At 44.0% G+C, this 20,189-nt stretch overlaps 2 protein-coding genes across 2 annotated transcripts; both read right to left on the reverse strand.

Annotated features, from left to right (window-relative positions):
• Nucleotides 1–228: 228 nt before the first annotated feature.
• LOC133367489 (olfactory receptor 5V1-like) lies at nucleotides 229–3,761 on the reverse strand. Its single transcript, XM_061591587.1, has 2 exons — nucleotides 3,735–3,761; nucleotides 229–1,179 (listed from the first exon to the last, which is right to left on the reverse strand). The coding sequence occupies exons 1-2, from the start codon at nucleotides 3,759–3,761 to the stop codon at nucleotides 229–231; spliced, it is 978 nt and encodes a 325-aa protein (XP_061447571.1).
• Nucleotides 3,762–11,023: 7,262 nt separating this feature from the next.
• On the reverse strand, nucleotides 11,024–14,280 carry LOC133367490 (olfactory receptor 5V1-like). Its single transcript, XM_061591588.1, has 3 exons — nucleotides 14,235–14,280; nucleotides 12,840–12,866; nucleotides 11,024–11,943 (listed from the first exon to the last, which is right to left on the reverse strand). The coding sequence occupies exons 1-3, from the start codon at nucleotides 14,278–14,280 to the stop codon at nucleotides 11,024–11,026; spliced, it is 993 nt and encodes a 330-aa protein (XP_061447572.1).
• Between the last annotated feature and the right edge of the window lie 5,909 nt (nucleotides 14,281–20,189).

Below are 20,189 nucleotides of genomic sequence, written 5' to 3' on the forward strand. Positions count from 1 at the left end.
AAGGGGCTCACTGTCAATGCTAATCTGTCATAATTTAAACAGATTGTCAATTTCTGTTCTTCCTTGCTGAGAGTTTAGGTTACTTTGGTACAGAATAGGATAAAATGGGATGATATGGAATAGAATAAGATAATAGTATCCCCCATCTTCAGAATTAGGATCACTTTGATGCCTGTTTTATATTACTGAGAAATGCAAATGCCTAAGCCTCACATTCCCTTTCCAGCTTTAGTGCCATTTATGAATGATCATCCTCTTCAAGGCCCCTTTCACCTCCTTGTTTCTAAGGCTGTAGATCAAGGGGTTCAACATGGGGGTAATCACCCCATACAACATGCTCACCAGCCTGTCCTGGTCTGGATGGTGGCTGGAGGAAGGACGTATATAAGTGAAGATGGTGGTCCCATAGAAAAGGCACACCACCATAAGATGAGAGGCACAAGTGGAGAAGGCCTTGTGCTTCCCTTCGGTGGAACGGATCCTAAGGATGGTAGAGATTATGTGGATGTAGGAGACCAGTGTCACCAGAAAAGCCCCCACACCAAAAATACCCCCAACAATAAGGACAACCATCTCGGCCATATAGGTGGAAGCACATGATAAGGCCATCACTGGTGGAATGTCACAGTAGTATTGATTTACTCTATTGGATTTGCAGAAAGGTAGAGTGAAAGTCAGCACTGTATGTAGCAAGGAGTTGAGGAACCCAGTGATCCATGTACCAGCAGTCATCTGGAGGCAAAGCTTCTTGCTCATAATGAGTGTGTATCGCAAGGGGTTGCATATAGCCACATAGCGGTCATAGGCCATGGCAGCCAAGAGGAAGACCTCAGTCCCTGCCAGGGCTACAAAGAAGTAGAGCTGAAGCACACAGCCAGCAAAGGATATGGTATTGTTCTCTGACAAAAGGTTCTCCAGCATTTTGGGCACTGTAGCTGTGGGGCAGAAGATGTCCAGCAAGGAAAGGTTACTGAGGAAGAAATACATGGGGTTGTGCAAGTGTGAGTCAGCTCCTATGGCAAGAAGGATGATGCCGTTTCCCACCAGGGTGACCAGGTAGATGAGCAAAAAGGCAGCAAACAGGGAGAAGCGAACAGCTGGGAGATCAGAAAGTCCCATTAGGATGAATTCTGTCACTAGCGTGCTGTTCCCTAATTCTCTGCCCAGAGAAGAGGTTTCCTGCCAGAGGTTGAACGCATAAAAGACATATTAAGTATGTCAAAGGCTACAGGCGTAGACAAGAAAAGCCCTTCTTTTGCTTTTAAAAGTATTAAACAAATGGCTGTGATTCTTACTAAGCAGGAATGGAACGTCCCTGTTCAGAGACTCCATACCTTTCCCCCATAGTTCAGCACTCTCTCTCTCTCTCTCTCTCTCTCTCTCTCTCTCTCTCCCATTCTTCCACAGAAAATGCTACTACCATAAGATTTATTAAAACTAAAACAAACCAATCTTCTCAGTTATTTCCATTTTGAAATGTTACTTGCACTTTTAAGACAGTGATGGGGAGCCTTCTTCAACCCAAGGGTCTCATTGCCTTCTGGGACCAGTGACAGAAGTGGGCAGAAACCACAACAAATGAATACATTGCTTGCTTTTTAACAATTTAAATCTTGAATTTATCCAAGCATGAGCATGTAACAGGGTCACAGTAAATTTTAACTCTCTTTTGTTTTCCTTCCCCATCTGCTCTTGCACTTAATGTAGTACTGCCAAACTCAGATCAGGTAGTAACATAACTGGTTTACAACTGATAACACTTGAGTTCTTTGCATGGTTCAGGGTTGGCACTGGGGGAAAGCAGAGCTCTTGTGCCTTTAACAACTGTCTGTCAGCCAAACTGACAAGCTTAATTAAATAAATAAAAATAAATAAATAAATAAACATTAAACACGGTAATACTTTTCTACTACAGAACTACAGTTACGAGGAAAGCTTCACCTGTTGACATTCTATCTGTCAGATAACTTATTACTTGTGGGTGGCCCCTGATTTATTTTTGGTCCCGCATGCAAAGCAGGGTGCAAATTTTCATATGGCATTAAGTGGGCACATTTTATGCAAATTTATGTCTTCTTTTATGAGTGTAGCAAGGGATCCAATCCACACAGAGTATTCTTGGCCAAGAACATCCTGTCGGCACCCCTGCATACGTAGCATCTAACAGAGGCTCCTTAGAACGCCTGTTGCCTCCTCCAGTCCCCCCTCCCATCCTGAAACCATGACCAGATGCAAACTCTATGGCTTGACCATCAGCCTGGTTTATTCCTCTTTCTCCCCACCCCCCCCAGCCTTTGTTTGTTTACCCTCTAGCCTGAAGAAAAGTTCTGAAGAACTCAAAAGCTTGCACACCAATTCATGACATTTTGGTTGGGCTAATAAAGGCATGTCCTTAATATGGATGTTTGAATATTTCAGTAAGAACACCCATCTAGCCTATCTTTCTATTCATCTGAGCATCCTTTCCAGAACATTCCATGTACTGCTCCCATTGCACATAGCCTTGCTTGATATTTATGAACCTCTTTAGTTTCAGCTGTTCTACCTTACTGAACCTACAACTGTTCCCATCTTCCATAACCCTCAGTCCTAGATATTACAATAGCCCCATTAAGCTAATATCTATTAATACTCACTGGCAATGAGTGGCGCATATTCATTCCTCCAAACAGTCACAGCTACAAATCACTCTCATGTGCCTTGAGATCAAGCAAGGATCATCTGTGCTTCCAGCAGCCCACCCTTCTCCTTTAAGTCTCCACATAAGGAGCTCAAGGGAATAGCAATCATGTATATATGTCCCTTGACCAATGTTAAGAATCAAGACGTAGAGTGATATATGATTTCCCAGCATGATAAACTGAAGTGCTATGAGTAATCTCCATTCAAGAAGGCATTACTCCCTGTAATGTTAATGGAATCCAATCTGTGTTTTATGTATCCCAGTTCAACACAGTGGAGTAGTTCCACTCCAGATTTTACACACATCTCAGGAGCTCTAGAGAGTAGGCCTTGAGGCAGTTGCAGAGACAGAATTCTTTGCTCCTGCCTCATGGTTTGGTCACCATCCTTTGTGTAAAGAGTACATCCTTATACTCCCCACAGTTTGGTTGGCTCCTTCCCACATGAACAAGCATTAGACACAAAAAGAAAAGTAGCCGAAACCATACTTCAGCACCCCCAGCCTCATCGAATTTGTATGAGGTACCACTTAAATTCAGACAGCTGCCCTGGCCTCCTTGGCCCCAGCCTCTGAGCAGCAGTGGGAAAAGGAACTAGAAGAGGGCCCCCATGGGACAAATTATATTTTACACACACAAAACAAAACCCTCTTGCTTAACTCCACATTTATTTTGAAAGAAAAAGCAGTCACAGGGGCCCTGATCTGGTGCTGCACTGCAGCTGTGGATTGGGCATCCATGCCAATTTCCCACCAAATTCATAGAGAGAGATGTTGCTGTTTGTTTCCAACTGCGTTGTTTGCAGTAACTGCCACATTTGGGAGAAATAGTAGCAGGGGTGGGGTTTTAGATGGGAAACTGGCGTGGGGCCCCAACCCAGATTGTGAGTGCAGTGCCTGATTGTGGGCCCCACAGCGGATTTTTCCTTCAAAATAAAAGTGGCAGAAGTGTGATTAAGGTAATGTATTTTATTTATTTATTTATTTATTAAATTTATATTCCGCCCGTCCTGCCAGAAGGAACCCATTGTTTGAACAGTCGTCTTTGCCTTACGAGAAGCTCTTTGAACGTCCCTTGCATATCTGATTTTTGGATTATTGTTTCTCTCTGCCCTCTGGATACAAGGCTTACCCCTAAGGGTGCCATATTTTTCTTCTTTCTGGCTAGGAGGATTTCCTGGTAATGACTTGCCTACCAGATTTCATTTTTCTCATAATTGCTGAAGTACCACAACTATTCTGAAACCCTCATGAGGTTCAGTTATCTTTATAGGTACCATTAGATATATTTTTATGGTTTCATTAGGAAGGACAGCAGCAGGCAGGAGATAAGCTGTAACTATGTTTAAATTGCCTTCGTTATCTTATAGGAGAGTGCTTGGTGGCCAAAGAACATTTTGGTTTATATCTTTTGAACCAGACCACCTAGAAACTTAATTTTTTTTTAAAAAAAAATGAAATCTAAGAGTCCAGATATTAAGGTGACTCACCCAGAGACCTGGAGAGGACCCAAAAAAACTGGAGTCTCCGGGCAAAACACTGGACACCTGGCGACCCTAATTTTCTAGAAGTAGTAACACTGAGGGAGAAGAATGGGAAAATTTCTACGCTAGATTGAAAGAAAAAAAGGTTAAAATATTTTGTCATACAGATAGTTAAGATTCACTAATAGGCAAAAAAAAACCTTATGGTTTAAGAACGTACCTATAGCCAACAGATATTTCTATCAAACTTTAAAAAGAAGGGAAATTGGGCAGCTATAATGAATGCACCAGGGGAGCAGGAGACCTGACCTCCTCTCTGACATATTGTACCGCCCCACAAATTTGTCAAAATGCAAACACAATTTGGGTTGGTCTTTCACAGTCCAATCCACTTCCTGTGTAGCTTGGCAGAATTTGGTAACGTGCCTCTGAGCATATGGTGAGTGGTGGCAACACCTGCCATCTTTGTACGTTTGTTGGTGTTCTTCTTACTTTGCTTCTTTCCTGTGTTACTAATATTTCTACAGAGAATCTAATCTAGAAATTTTTATTTCCCTCATTATTCATCCTAGAAATGTATGTCAAATTCATTTTTATTAATTTCAAAGCCTTTTTATTGGTCAGTGTCATATGATGGTGAAGACAACCATTTATGTTTTAAACTGGGGATTATATTTTATTTCTATTTTGGGTGCATTAACAGTGGAATTTGAACCTGCAGTTTGATGAAAAATCAGACTGATTCCAATATGTTGCTAGTTCAGCAATGACTCTAGCTGTTGGAAAAAAAGAGGATGCATATTTGCAGCCTGCTATGTTTAAACCACTTCATTTAAGGCACGGTGGGCACAGTCAATTAAAAACATAGAGCACACCTAGCATTTTGCTAGAATATATTTCACCTACCACTGTTTTATCTTGTGCAAACTGAGACACTCCTTATGTCCACTGGAAACTATTCTGCAGAAGTCAGTGCCATTATTCCACAATTATGTTTGGAGTTTTTTTAGTATAAATTTTGCAAAGAGTTGCTGTACTTCACATATTCACAGAAACAGAAACAAAAGAAAATGATTTCCTATAGGACACTTCACTAAAATTGCAAAGTAAATCAGACATATTTAAAGTGACCATCTGACTATATCAACTGTCTTAATAAAGTTGCTTCCTCCCTGCTAAAACAAGATCAGCACAGCACATGTCTTCTTTCTGTTATTTGGGCTGATTGCAGGTGTTGCCCCCACTCACAATATGCTCAGAGGCAAAATGTTACCAAATTCTGCCAAGCTACACAGGAAGTGGATTGGACTGTGAAAGACCAACCCAGATGGTGTCTGCATTTTGACAACTTTGTAGGGCAGTACAATATCACAGAAAGGAGGTCATGTCTCCTGCTCCCCTGGTGCATTCACTATAGCTGCCCAATTTCCCTGCTTTTTAAAGTTTGATAGAAATATCTGTGGGCTATAGGTACGTTCTTAAACTGCAAGGTTTTTTGCCTGTTAGTTAATTTCTCTGCTTTTTAATCTGAGAAGTAAGAAATGGGATCCTCTGCAAGTTTGCTGAGAATGGATTGATCATTTGCATGTTTATTGAGTTCAGTGGGATTTACTCCCCTGCAATCATGCTTAGGATAGGTAAAACTGACCCAGGGGGACGGAGGGAGGGCTGGAGTGAACAGGGAAGGAGGAAGAAGGAAGAGGGGAGGGGAAGAGGAAGGGAGAGGAGAGGGGAAGGAGGGGAAAGGCAGGTCATCCTTTGCATGCTTATTGAGTTCAGTGGGATTTACTCCTATACAGTCATGGTTAGGATAGGTAAAATGACCATGGGGGAGCAGGAGGGGGAGGGGAAAGGGGAAGGAGCAGATTGGAGGGGAGCAAAGGAAGGGGGAAGGGAAGGCAGGTTTGATCATTTGCACGCTTATAGAGTTCAGTGGTATTTACTCCCATGCAATCATGTTTAAGATAGGTAAAACTGACCATGGGAAGGAGGAAGGGGAAGGGGAGGAGGGGGGAGGAGGGGATTGGAAGGGCACTTCCCCTATCTTGGCAGCCATCTCTCTGTAAAAGCTGACATCGATGCTGAAATTCAACATCGTCTGAGCTCTGCGAGTGCCGTATTCTCCCGCATGAAGTGTAGAGTGTTCGAGGATTGGGATATTCACAGGGAGACCAAAATGCTTATTTTCAAAGCTACTGTACTACTGACCTTACTGTATGCCTGTGAAACATGGACCATTTATAAATGCCACTCCTACCTTCTTGAAAGATTCCACCAACGCTGCCTCCGGAAAATTCTGCAAATCACTTGGGAAGACAGACGGACTAATGTTAGCGTTTTGGAAGAAGCAAAGACTACCAGTGTTGAAACAATGATCCTTCAACATCAACTTCGCTGGACCGGCCATGTTGTTCGAATGCCTAATCACCGTCTTCCAAAGCAGCTACTTTACTCCCAACTTAAGGATGGAAAACTGAACATCGGTGAACATTGGTGGACAGCAAAAGAGGTTTAATGATATTGTTATAGCGAATCTAAAAAAATGTAACATGAACATTGACAAATGGGAAGTCTTGGACCATGAATGTCCCAAATGGACCAAAGGTGCTGTGGACTTTGAAGAAGCACGAATTCAGGGCAAACGGGACAAACGAGCTAAGCGGAAGGCACATCAAACAAATCCTCATCACAACCATCTTCCATCTGGAAACCTATGTCCTCAATGTGGGAGGCTGTGTGGATCCAGAATTAGCCTCCACAGTCATTTACGGACCCACTGTTAAAGACCTTGTCTTGGAAGACAATCTTACTTGGCCACGAATGATCACGAATGAATGAAAAATGAATGAGAGTTCAGTGTATTTATTCCTGTGCAATCATGCTTAAAATAGGTAAAACTGACCATGGGGAGGAGGAAGGGGAGGGAAGGAAGGGGAAGGAGGGGATTGGAAAGGGCTGGGGAGGGAGGGGCAAAGGAAGGGGGAGGGAAGGGGGAAGAGGAAGGGGATAGGAAGGAGAAAGGAGGATGGGTTTGATCATTTGCATACTTTTTTAGTTCAGTGGGATTTATTTCTGTGCGATCATGTTTGAAAATGGAAATGGACTGCCTTCAAGTCAATCTCAACTTATGGTGACCCTATAAATAGGGTTTTCATGGTAAGCGGCATTCAGAGGTTGTTTACCATTGCCTTCCTCTGAGGCTGAGAGGCAGTGACTGGCCCAAGGTCACCCAGTGAGCTTCATGGCTGTGTGGGGATTCGATTCCTTGTGTCCCAGGTCGTAGTCCAACACTGACTGGGGGGGCAGGGAGGGTAGGAGGAGGGGGAGGGGAGGTGATTGCGTGGGTGGGCACTGAGCAGAGGGGAAGCCCCTTTCCAAAAGGAAAACACTGTGAACAGTGTCATTGCTTTTCAGCGTTTTCCCCACCTTTTTATTCTACAGCAGGCACATGTATCCTCCCACCCAAATTTAAACCAAAGCTGTCCCTGGCTTCTACACCAGTCTGTTATTTCACTTTAGGCAGTCATCACTTCTCCCAAAGAATCCTAGGAAGTGTAGTTAGTGAAGAGTACTGAGAGTTGCTATAAGATGCCCTGTTCCCCTCACAGAGCTTCAGTCAGAGTGGCTGACTGTTAAACCACTTTGGCCACTGGAGCTCTGTCAGTTGAATAGGAGTCTCCTCTCAGCACCCTTCACAAACTACATTTCCCAGTATTCTCTGGGGGAAGCCATGACTGTCTCAAGTGAAATCAAAGTCTGATGTGGGTGTGGCCCCGATTAGGCAAGCTGAGCAGCTGTGACTCTGGCTTTTTGAACACTGGCAGTTGGTTGTTACTGACCATGCCAGTCATTATCATTGAGTTCAAACCAAATTTTCTTAAATTAATTAAAAATCAGCCAGGCATTTTTTTTAACTTTTAAACTGCAGAAGATGAAGGTCAGAGTATGGGGCAAGGTCATTAACAGGATTCCCGATACTCTGTGAACATGGCTGATTTTTAATGAATTTCAACAGATTATGAGAACTCTGACAGAAAAAAGTCCAAAAGGACTCTGGGGGTTTTTTTCCTCTCTTTTTAGACTTTGAACTCTCTATTCTCTCTGACTGTTTTGTGTATCGGCATGAAAGTTTAGAGGGTTGTTAAGCAAGCATTTCTGAGTTCAGGAGTATAGGTTTTGTAAGGTTTTCTTTTGAAATGAGCTTATGGGAAGCATCAGAATGGCATGGGGGGTATTTTCAATTTAACATTGTGGAATGTGAAAAATCCATGCTGGCTATGGTATACAGCCACTCTTATGGCTGTATAATGATTACCTATAACCCAACCTTGTACAACAGAGAGTTAACTAAGAGTGTTGAGATGGCTTAAATATAGAAAACAGAGAATTATTTTTTAAGGTGTGAAAAGGGATGAAGAGCAATTGTCCAAGGTGTATACATGAACACAAACTGAAAAATGGAGTAGAATAAAGAACAGGGAAGCATTTTCAAGAAACCATTATTCATTACAGAAAAGTGGTTAATAAATGAGGGGCATTTGAACAGACATATGCGTTCCTAGATCAGAAATAAGAAACACAAATATGTTACAGAGTTTATTTACAGTAGTGGATAACACAATGTGTCTTTACAGGTTAAGAAGAAGCCAAACACATAAATAACTTGGTCATCTATATATGTTTGTCATTGTTCTAACATTTCAGCTGTGTGACAAAAATGGAGAAGATTACAGATTTATTTATTTACCTCATTTTTATCCCACCCTTTCTTCACAAGGCAGTGTACATAGGTCTCTCCCCCACCCCATTTTATTCCCACAATAACTCTGGGAGGTAGATTAGGTTGAAAGATGGGGACTTGCCAAGTCACCCAGTGAGCTTTGCAGATGAGTGAGGATTTGAAGCTCAATTTCCCTGGTCCTAGACTGAAACTCTAACCGCTGCATCATGGAAATTGAAATGGACTGCCTTCAAGTTGATCCCGACTTATGGTGACCCTACAAACAGGGTTTTCAGAGATGGTTTACAATTACCTTCCTCTGAGGCTGAAAGGCAGTTACTGGCCTATTTCACCCAGTGAGCTTCATGGCCATGTGGTGATTCTCCCAGGTCATAGTCCAACACTCTACTTATATCTTAAATAACTTATATCCTAAAGCAGATGTGGGGGATCTTTGCCCTTCAGATGACGCTGAACTACACCTCCCATCATCCCCCATGCTTGCTAGGGCTGAAAAAAGTTGTAGTTCAGCAACATCTGGAGGGTTAAAGGTTCCACATACATGTCCCAAAGAACTGTCTATTCTAGCCTAGTATATAAAACCATATTTTGAAATGTTCTTTAAAACTATAAGTTAATATTTTATTGACAAAATAATTGGGATGTAACAAAAAACGTAGGTGGTAGGATAACACAGACAGCTTTTATGCACCTATATTGGGAATGTTCTATCAGTCAAACATTCTGGGGTACTATCCATGACATAATCACAGAAATGCTAGGATAACCTATCCCTCAGAACCCTAAGACATTACTTCTGGGGTATCTAAAAATACAGTCCAATATACCAACATTGAAGTAGTAATAAACCTATTTACAGCAGCTTTAAAAGTCATGGCAAAATGTGGGGAAAACTCTTAACTACTGTATCAGGCTAGTCAATGTGGTTCTTTCCAGATGTGTTGGACTACAATTCCCATCAGCCCCAGTCAGTATGGCCAATGGTAGAGGATGATAAGTGTACTACAAAACATCTGAAGGACAACAAGTTGGCTTTCCCTGCACTACATACTTATATCTTAACTAACATATCCTAAAGAACTGTCTATGTTAGCCAAATCCGATAAAACATTTTAAAATAACTATTTTATTTAACTATAAATTAATAGCACAGTGGGGAGGAGAGCCTGGCTGGGAGTCCAGAGTCTGTGAGTTCAAATCCCTGCTCGTGTCTCCTGGGTGTCAAGGGCTAGCTAAAGATCACTCCCACAGTGAGTGGCTCGGGGGTTATGTGCCCTGCCACCTGTGCAGCCGTGGGCAAGCTACATAGTCCCAAGGAGCCCAGTTGCCCCCCAGCTGGCAGTTGTGGACAAGGCAGGGGCTGGCTTGTGCAGCTGTGGCAAGCTGAGCAGGCCCTAGCCAGCTGGGGAGGACTAGCCTCAGAGGGAGGCAATGGTAAACCCCCTCTGAATACCACTTATCATGAAAACCCTATCTATAGGGTAGCCATAAGTTGGGATCAACTTGAAGGCAGTCAATTTCCATTTCAATGTTTAACTATAAGGAACTATAAGAAACAAACAAAAGGTAGGTAGGTGCAAGATAATCCATGAAGGACTGTGTACAGAAATGAACAGAAATTAACTGCAGCTGGCTAAGGCTGCGATCCTAACCCTACTTACCTGGGAGCAATCTCCACTGAATTCAACAGTACTTACTTCTGAGAGTAATTATCAAGACTGCACTGTTTCTCTGGATCCAACCAAAGCTTTTTTATGTGTTCCCACTTTATAGTTGTTAAAATATTGATTTTCATGAGCAAAAAAAGGGGGAGGGAAGGATCACATCCCAAGTAGTTTACAATATACATTTTGACCGTGAAGGAGAGAACAGGTTAAAGAAAGGAGAGAAAATCTGTAACTAAAGAAAGTACTGTCAGCAAGTATGACAACATATATTTTGGTTTTGTTTCACATAAGAATCAGGAGTAAGGGTTAAAGCAAAAGGTTTAAGGGAACAGGTGGCTTGAAGAGGGATTTACAAATGCTGTTTTTCCTTGGCTCAGAATTAGCATCTCTTTGGTGCCCATTTTATATTATTGAGACCTGCACATATCTAAGCCACATTCCCTTTCCAGCTTTAGTGCCGTTTATGAATGATCATCCCCTTCAAGGCCCCTTTCACCTCTTTGTTTCTAAGGCTGTAGATCAAGGGGTTCAACATAGGGGTAATCACCCCATACAACATGCTCACCAGCCTGTCCTGGTCTGGATGGTGGCTGGAGGATGGCCTTGCATAAGTAAAGATGGTTGTCCCATAGAAGAGACAAACCACAATTAGGTGAGAGGCACAAGTGGAGAAGGCCTTGCGCTTCCCCTCTGCAGAACGGATCCTAAGAATTGTGGAGATTATGTGTGTGTAGGAGACCAGTGTGACCAGAAAAGCCCCCACACCAAAAATACCCCCAAAGATAAGGACAACCATCTCAGCTGCATAAGTGGAAGAACATGATAAGGCCAACACTGGTGGAATGTCACAATAGTATTGATTGACCCTATTAAATTTGCAGTAAGACAGAGTGAAGGTCATCACTGTGTGTAGCAAGGAATTGAGGAACCCTGTGATCCATGTACCAGCAGCCATCTGAACACAAAGCTTCTTACTCATGATAACCGTGTATCGCAAGGGGTTGCATATGGCCACATAGCGGTCATAGGCCATGGCAGCCAAGAGGAAGACCTCTGTTCCTGCCAGGGCTACCAAGAAGTAGAGTTGCAGCACACAGCCAGCAAAGGATATGGTACTGCTCTCTGACAAGAGATTCTCCAGCATCTTAGGCACTGTAGCTGTGGGGCAGAAGATGTCCAGCAAGGAAAGGTTACTGAGGAAGAAATACATGGGGTTGTGCAAGTGTGAGTCAGCTCCTATGGCAAGAAGGATGATGCCGTTTCCCACCAGGGTGACCAGGTAGATGAGCAAAAAGGCAGCAAACAGGGAGAAGCGAACAGCTGGCAGATCAGAAAGACCAGTTAGGATGAATTCTGTCACTAGGGTGTTGTTCCCTAATTCGCTGCTCAGAGAGGAGCTTTCCTGCAAGAGGTTGAATGCATAAGAGACATATTAAGCATGTCGTAGGCTACAGGCATAGACAACTAAAGCTCTTTTGCTTTTAAAAGTGTTAGACAAATAACTGTGACTCATACTAAGTAGGAATGGAAGGCTCTGTTCAGAGGCTCTATAACCTTTCTCCCCTTGTTCAGCGCTCTCTCACACCCTGTTCTGATGGTCAGTGCCTTTGTACATTAAGGTCTGGCTATCGCTTTCATGACCTACTTCTGAATTTGGGGACCTCTGTCTGGCCAGCATGAGAAACAGAATGCTCAGCTAGATACAACTTTTTTTTCTCATTCAATAAGGTGATTTCTGTGTAAATTACTAAGACACATCAGATGTTCATGCATTACATGTAGGTAGTGGTACTGTTGAGGGTCAACACCCAGTGTAGGAGATGGAGTTAATGATTCAACAGAGAGTTGTTAACCCAGCAAGTACCTTGATGAGACTGAGAGATTTATATACTCACTGCCAACTCTTTCTCTTCCTGGTCATTTGTTGGGCCATCGTTTAAAGCTGAATCGTCTCCTTCCTCCTAAGTAGACTCTTCCTCCCAAGGAAATGCCTGATGATAGCACTTTCTGGCAGTCAAGAAAGCACCCCTAATGGTGACTGTGGGATTCTTACCAGGTCTCCTTCTTTGTTCATTTTTGAAGGCCACAAGGCAGGGGTTGAGACTCACAGATCAAGACAGGGCTCAAGTGAGACATGGATGCCTCGGGTCATAGGTGGCACTTCAGGCAGCCATGGGACTATTGCAGGTTCTCCCAGGCCCTCATTTTTCTAAGGTTCTTTGCACGGTCTCATGCCTCTTCCTCAGTAGCAATCTCCCCAAGGTCTGGATCAGGCAGGACCCAAGTAGGGTTTTCTCAGCTTATACGTAATATGTGAATACTCTCTTGGAGGACTCTACTGGTGGAATTTAGTGGAGAGAGTACATACTTTGCATGCAAAAGGTCCCAGGTCCAATCCGAGGCATCTCCAGGTACAGCTGGTAACTACTCCAATCTGAAACCCTGGAGAGCTACTGCCAGTCTGTGTAGATAAGACTGAGCTGGATGGACCAGTAGGCTGACTCAGTATAATGCGGTTTCCTATGACCGTCAAGCTCATTAAGTTGCTCTACCGATGTGTGATGTATTTTGTACTTGTTTATGAATGTTCGTTTATTTTTTATTTTATGCTGTTCACTGCCATGATATTTTAATATTGGCATTATAGAAATCTTTGGAAATAAATAAGTAAATGTTTCCTAATACAGTGGCTTCTTTTTCCTGACTTTCCCTGATTTATGTCCATTTATAACCTGAACTATCCAGGACACTTCAAGAATCTAACAATATTTTTCAAATAATCTTTTCGCCATTGTTCATCTTATACATTCACTCTTCCATGGTAGACGGTGCATTCTAAGATTTATTATAACCCAAAATTTTCTGCTGAGTTTTTTCCATTTCAGAATGTTACTTGTACCTTTAACAGATACATAGAGCTCAAGAATAGAGGCCTTCTGGATCTAACAGAGGGGGCATCTAGTGCAGCTTCCTGTTTCTAACTATAACCAGTCAGTTTTTTCTGGAGAACTCACAAGCAGGGCAGGGCATGAACACAACAGCCTTCCCACAGTATTTGCACCCAGCAACTGGTGTTCAAAACTATGGAGCCTCTCAACCTGGAAGTTCCACTTAGCTATTTCTAGCTAGTTGCCACTGATATATCTACATAATTTGCCTGCTCCCCTTTTGAAACCATCTATACTAGAAGCTCTGACTGCATCTTCTGGCAGAAAATCCCATTAATTAAATATATATTATTGTGCAAAGTACTTTCTTTTCTCTCTCCACTCAACTTCTCTGGGTGTCTCCCAGTTCTACTACCAAAGAGCAAGCTCCAGTTAACCCCATCAAGGTGCTGCATAGTGCTATGTATATTCCCTCTATACTTTCAATTACTATCTCCCCATGTTTCTAACTTTAAAAATAATTTAGATGTTTTCTTTGGATTTCCATATGATGTAGACTCAGTTGTGAAATCAAATCTACAGAGAGGCAGTATAAGTCTCCTCATCCTCAGCCAACGTGCTTCCTAGTTATTTTGCTGGAGATACTATGCCATATGCTACGTCTGAATTCAGACTCCCCTCCCAACTCTCCTCCCAACCCAGCAGGTTTTGATACAATCTGAAACCTGCTTAACAGAGGCTCCTTTGAATGTCTGCTACCTCTTCTAGTCTCACCTTCTATCTTGAGACTGACCAAATGCAGACTCCGTGGCTTCACCATCAGCCTGCTTTTTCCCTCTTCCCAGCTTCCTGCCTTATTTATTATTTATTTATTATTTGATTTATATCCCGCCCTTTCTCCCAGCAGGAGCCCAGGGCAGCAAACAGAAATGCTAAAAACTCTTTAAAACATCATTAAAAAACCTTAGAATACATTAAAACAAAACACTTGCTTTGTTTACTATCTAGCCAAATTAACAGTTCTGCAGAACTCAGAATTGTGCACATCACTTGTGACAATTGGGTTGGACTAATAAAAGCATTGCCCTAATATGGATTTTCAAATATTTCTGAAAGAACACTTATCTAGCCCATCTTTGTTCATCGGATCATCCTTTCCAGAAGATTCCATGTACCACTCCCGTTCCATGTATCCGTTCCATGTATCCTTGCTGCTGTTTATTTCTAAGCCTTGTTTCTTACAACTGTACTAATGTACTGTTCCTCTCTCTCTTTATCCTTGGTCCTAGCTATAACAACAGACCCATTAAACTAATATCTACTAATACTCACTGGCAATGACTGGTGCGTATCCATTCCTCCAAACAGTCACCATTAGGAAGTCCTCTCATGTGTCTTGAGATCATGGAAGGATCTCCTCCTAAATGTGGTCATGCAAGTTTTTTCCCTTTCCAGATGAGTCCCACAGAGCATTGTTAAGCATAATAAAGATGATGGCACCATCTCCAACTCCTTAGGTACAAGGGACCTCCAAAAAGGTCCTCGGGTGAATAATCTACATGAATGGTACTGTATAAATAATAATAGCAACAGTAATTTTGGTAAAGTCCCCAGAACCTTCACAGGGATTAGCATTCAGATGTGGAGTTTATTGTATTATTTTTTCTGATTATAATGCCAGCATTCTGTCCCAATTTCTAATATTTCTTTCAAGCTGCAGTACCTGTTGTGTTATGGAACTGTGGTTTTTAATCAATATGCTGCCATGTAGTGCTTAATTTCATTCATACCAATGTGCATTGTGTGACACAACAACAGCAGATGTGATCAGATCAGGGGCGTCACTACTGGGGTGCGGAGGGTGCGGCCCGCAACCGGGTGTCACCATGAGGGGGGTGACACCCAGAGCCACCCCACCCAGCGCCGTTGCCCGGCAAGGCTGCTCCAACTCCTCGTAGGCGGGCGGGCGGGCGAGACCAGGAGCAGCGTTGGCGGGGCGAGGGAGGCACATCAGTATTCCCAGGCCTTCTCCGGCTGGGTGCCCCTCCGGCGCGCGCCTTCCCAGGGGCATGGACCCCTTCTGCCCTTTATGGGCATGTGCATTTCTGTATGCCAGAATACGGCCCCAAATTTTGTTATGTGATCCCAAGAAAACTATGGGGAAAATAAAACACCAGATTCCTGAGATTTTCTGGGATAACAGGGTTGCAAACAGATTTTTTTCTGGAAACGATTAACACGGAAATGAATGCTAATCAGAAATGAGTGCTAAACTTCCATTTGATTCCACTAGATTTGCAGAAATGGCTTTTACATTGTATGAAAGTTCGCATCAGAGATCAGACGCAAAAATTAACAGGTAAGGAAACATCAGGAAAATGGAATAAAGTGCTATCTGAATGCAGCCAAGGTCAAGCAAGAAGGCTGTACTATCCACTGCCAGATGCTTACTGAGGTAATTTTCTTGTGCCTGGGCTCTGCCACACCACTTGAAATAATGGTCCTCCACAGAAAACAATTTCCTCCATAAAGAAAACTAGATGTAAGGGAGAAGAGAGCCTTCCTCCTGACAGGGCAGGAATCATGTCTGTAGGAATCTCTCCTGTCTGGCACTGAAAATGGTAACACCCAGAATGATACAGATTACCCCCCCCTTTTTTTTTTAAAGCACATTCATGCACGGTAACAATGTGGCACATCAGGGAACAAATTAAGCTAAACCCCTTTCTCCCTAATGTGCTAGTTTTTAATTTGCTAATAAATGTTGCACATGTGGGAGCATTTTTTAAAAAATGGCATCTGGTCTGCAACGTGGGGGGTGGGGTTTGCTGAATTAACTGAGAAAAGAGAGGTGAACCCTAAGGTACTAAAATACCTTTTTATTTAATTAACAAAAACTTTCCACAGAACATAATTTGTGCCTGATGTTTCGAGCAATGGCCTTCTTCAGATGCATTAGTGTCATGGCCCCGTCAGAGGACTCATCAGACGAGGATGACTCGGGAGTAACAGCAGCAGACCCAGAAGCAGCAGACCCAGAAGGAGAAATGGAGGAAACTCCTGAAAACCCAGCTCCTTCTCCCCCTCAGCTGCAGAGCACCCCAGACACAGCTGAAGCCCTTCAGCCAGACGCAGCCAGTGAACAGGATACTCGCCCCTCACCTGCAGAACGTAGACAACAGAAGGTCAGGCAGAAGAGGGGCAGGCCTGTCCACTTAAGGCCAAAACACTGAGGGCTCACACCTGCTGACAAACCTGCTCCTTAAAAGTCAAACCTTGGCTTCAGCTTGTTGCTGACTACAACATCAGGCATGACCACTGTGTGTCTTCCTGTCCCCTGAACCTTGATTTGGACTGATCTCTCGGCAAACTAGACCCGGACCTTCACTGACGTCTCTTCTGGAATTCTGGCTTGGCACGTAAACTTTGAACGGCCTCTGCCCTTATCTTGCTTCCTCCTTGCTAGCGTGGCAGATTTATAGCCAAGCTGCCGGCTGAGGACTTACGGCCTGGCAATTACCAACGAATCTCCAGCCCTGCCTGCACCCCCACCGACACTGCTGTCTCAGTGAAGAGCTGACAATTAGTAAGGACTAGTTATCACGACAGAAAATTGCTCAATCCTGAAAGCAACTATTCAAAACTCCCCTAACTAGAGCTGTGCAGGAGTAAAGACATCCTATAGGAATAGAATATATATAACCTCTTTAAAATAAAATAAAACAAGTGGGGTCCTGCAGCAAAATATTGCCATGCAAGGTGCTTCTGTTCAGGCTTTTGATGGCTAACTAATAAAAATTAATAAAAACTAACTGTTCAGGCTTCCAGCCGCTGCTCCATCCTGTTCCTCTTCCCCCTTGAATTTCCTTCCTTCTCTCCAGCAGTCAGCCACCTTTCCATACCTGCCCAGCATGCTCAGTCATAAATAGGCTGCTTAGAGTTTTGGTTTTGTTTCCCAGTGGCAAACCAATAAATGACCTATCCAGACAATGAGGTTACTTTTTTTTTCCCTACCGCTTTTTATATCTAAGGGCACAATAGGATCTGGTGCATCTGTGGATCAGCTAAAGGGTTTCTGGCCCAGCCATGTTGCGCTGGTGTAACTCACTCATCCCAGTTCAGTCAGAGATACACTAAGTTGACTCGCTCAGCCGGGACTCAGCCAGCTGCACTGAGGCCAGTGTAACTTATGCCAGCATAAGCCCCAAGAAATGAGTGTTCCAGGGAAGTGTCAGGGGTGGCACTGAAGGGTGGGTGGGATTACAATAGACCCTAACTCTGTTCAGCTCAGTCATGTGACCTGGCGAATCAGTTGAATTTATGTCAGCAAAAAGGGTAGTGTAAGTTAAACACTATATTACAGGCTTGTTTTCCCTCTGCCACGCTTGGGCTGGCTCAGCTGGCAATAGCCTTGCTACTGAACAGGCGTACTTTACAGTGTAACTTAAACTATCATAAATTACGCTGGCTTCCCATAGTTAGGATTGCTCCCTAAGTGTCTCTCCCTCCCTCTGACCTTTCCAGCCACTCCATTCCATTCCCTGCCCCACCTGTATGTCACTCCCCCCCCATTCGCTCAATAATCTCTGGCCTTGAGTCCTTATATGGTTCTTTTCAGGATGTTCCCCAACTCCTTTAGGGTTCTTTCCCACTATCTCTCTCTTGTACGTTGTTGATTCGGTTTCAGGTACATAAGCACCAACATAAAAAAACTGATTCATTATTGGAAGGAATGGTAAACTAGAGCAAATCCTGAGAGTCAAAAGCAGGGTGAAGATTGAGAGAGACTTACAACTGGAAGACTGTTGGTGACGGTCTGATAAACTGCAGCCAATTCTTCAACACTGTTGCAGACCCTGAGAGATAAAGGGAGGGGATGTGGCAGGCTAGACCTCAGGCTAGTTTCTGAGGGGGAAGGTATAGCAGCAAAGTGACAGGACAGGCACTAGACCACAGGGAAACATGGAAAATCATACAGAGAAAAAAGAAAGAACATATATATATATATATTTCTATCTTAATTTCCAGTCGGAGAATTTTTTTGCTTGAATGGTATGCTCCAAGCAGCTGTGGTCAATGCTTAATGACATCACTAGGGCCTGCCCCATGACATCACTAGGGCCTGCCCCATGACATCACTAGGATCTGCCCCATGACATCACTAGGATCTGCCCCATGACATCACTAGGGCCTGCCCCCATGACATCACTAGGGCCCACCCCAACATCTCAGGGTTTGGGATGCTTCTGACCTGGCAACCCTAGCACAGCCAGAGGCTGCGGTGGAGGTGAAGCCCTGTTGTGGCCATGTAGGCTGTGTGGGCTGAGGCTGCAGAAGTGGCGGAGGCCCATGGTGGGTGGATGGGAGGGCTGCGGCCCAGGCCAGGATCTTGGCTTGGGTGGGAGGCTGGTGGAGGCAGCAGTAGCGGCACAAGAGCTGAGGCTCAGTCTTCTCCCAAAAGAAGGTCTATGACCCTCCTGGGAAATGTGAAATTGAAGGGGCAGGATTGCAGCTTGAACTTGATAGACAAATGGTCAAGGAATGCCTAATCACTTTGAACGAGTTCAAATCTCCAGGGCACAACAAACTGCATCCTAGAGTATTGAAGGAACTAGCTGAAGAACTCTCAGAACCACTGTCTATTATATTTGTGAAATCATGGAAGATGGGCAAAGTGCCGGATGTTTGGAGGAGGACTAATGTTGTCCCTATCTTCAAAAAGGGCAGAAAGGAGGAACCTGGGAATTGCAGACCAGTTAGCCTGATATCAATCCCTGGCAAAATTCTGGAGCAGATTATAAAGGGGTTAATCTGTATGCACCTTGAAAACAGTGCAGTGGTTCCTAGAAACCAACATGGATTCACTAAGATCATACCATGTGTCGGGAGGCAGAGTTGGGGTCCCGAGGGGTTGGAAGAGGAGGATTCAGATGGATGGCAGGGAGGAGGGGGAGCAACTTCGCCCGAGTGGAGTGAAGACGAAACAGAGGAAATGCCAGAGGTAGGGTTGCCTAGCAACGGGGAGCCTGAGAGCTTTGGAGTTTCAGAATCTTCCCTGGACATTCCCACGCCTCCCCTTCTCCGAACCTCAGAACAGGAGGGAGAAGAGGGAGGGCTGCCCAAGGCAGAAAAGCCATGAGGCAGTTTACCATCAGCCCCCCCCTCCCCCATACTGGAATTGGAAACTTCAGAAGAGGAGGGGGCGATGCTTCCCCCTTCGCCACACGCATGAAGACATCTGAAAAGACAAGAGAGAAGGGGGGGAAGGCGGGTAGTACCTGAGGGGCAGTTAAGGAGGAGCGAAAGGTTGCACGCCCATTTGGCCCCTTCTTAAAGAACAGGCGGGAAGCAGCTCCTTGCTCTGTCAACTTTCTCTCAATGCCGCAGGACCTGTATCTCTGTGTTGCTTCATGAGAAGACGCAGTCTTTGTTTGGACATTACTCTAATAAAAACTGAATTACTTACAACCCCTGGTCTGGTTCCTGAGTCTCATCCTGGGCCTGACAGCTTGACAGAGCCACCTAAATCACCCTCAACGCTCTCTTCACTTGACTGGGACAAGATGTCAAAGGGAGCAGCGGGGGGAACGAACCCCACTTCTGAGACGGAAGAAGTGAAACTCTTGAGGACTAAGGTAGCTGATTTGCAGACGGATGTTCAAGCCCTGCTAGCAGCAGTCCAGGAGCTGAAAATGGATAATCAAGCCTTGAAGGCCACGATAGACCAGA

This window comes from Rhineura floridana, chromosome 11, assembly GCF_030035675.1.
Source record: "Rhineura floridana isolate rRhiFlo1 chromosome 11, rRhiFlo1.hap2, whole genome shotgun sequence".
NCBI classification, from domain to species: domain Eukaryota; kingdom Metazoa; phylum Chordata; class Lepidosauria; order Squamata; family Rhineuridae; genus Rhineura; species Rhineura floridana.

Excerpts from the sequence above, each read along its gene's own strand:
- LOC133367489 (XM_061591587.1), bottom strand. The coding sequence starts at position 3,761 with ATGCAAGGGACGTTCAAAGAGCTTCTC. Across the intron at positions 1,180-3,734 it reads GGACGTTCAAAGAGCTTCTC|GAAACCTCTTCTCTGGGCAG; the intron begins GTAAGGCAAAGA and ends AACCTCTGGCAG.
- LOC133367490 (XM_061591588.1), bottom strand. The coding sequence starts at position 14,280 with ATGGTGAAGCCACGGAGTCTGCATTTGGTCAGTCTCAAGATAGAAG. Across the intron at positions 12,867-14,234 it reads GGTCAGTCTCAAGATAGAAG|AAAACCCTACTTGGGTCCTG; the intron begins GTGAGACTAGAA and ends GTATAAGCTGAG. Across the intron at positions 11,944-12,839 it reads TACTTGGGTCCTGCCTGATC|ACAACACCCTAGTGACAGAA; the intron begins CAGACCTTGGGG and ends GCGAATTAGGGA.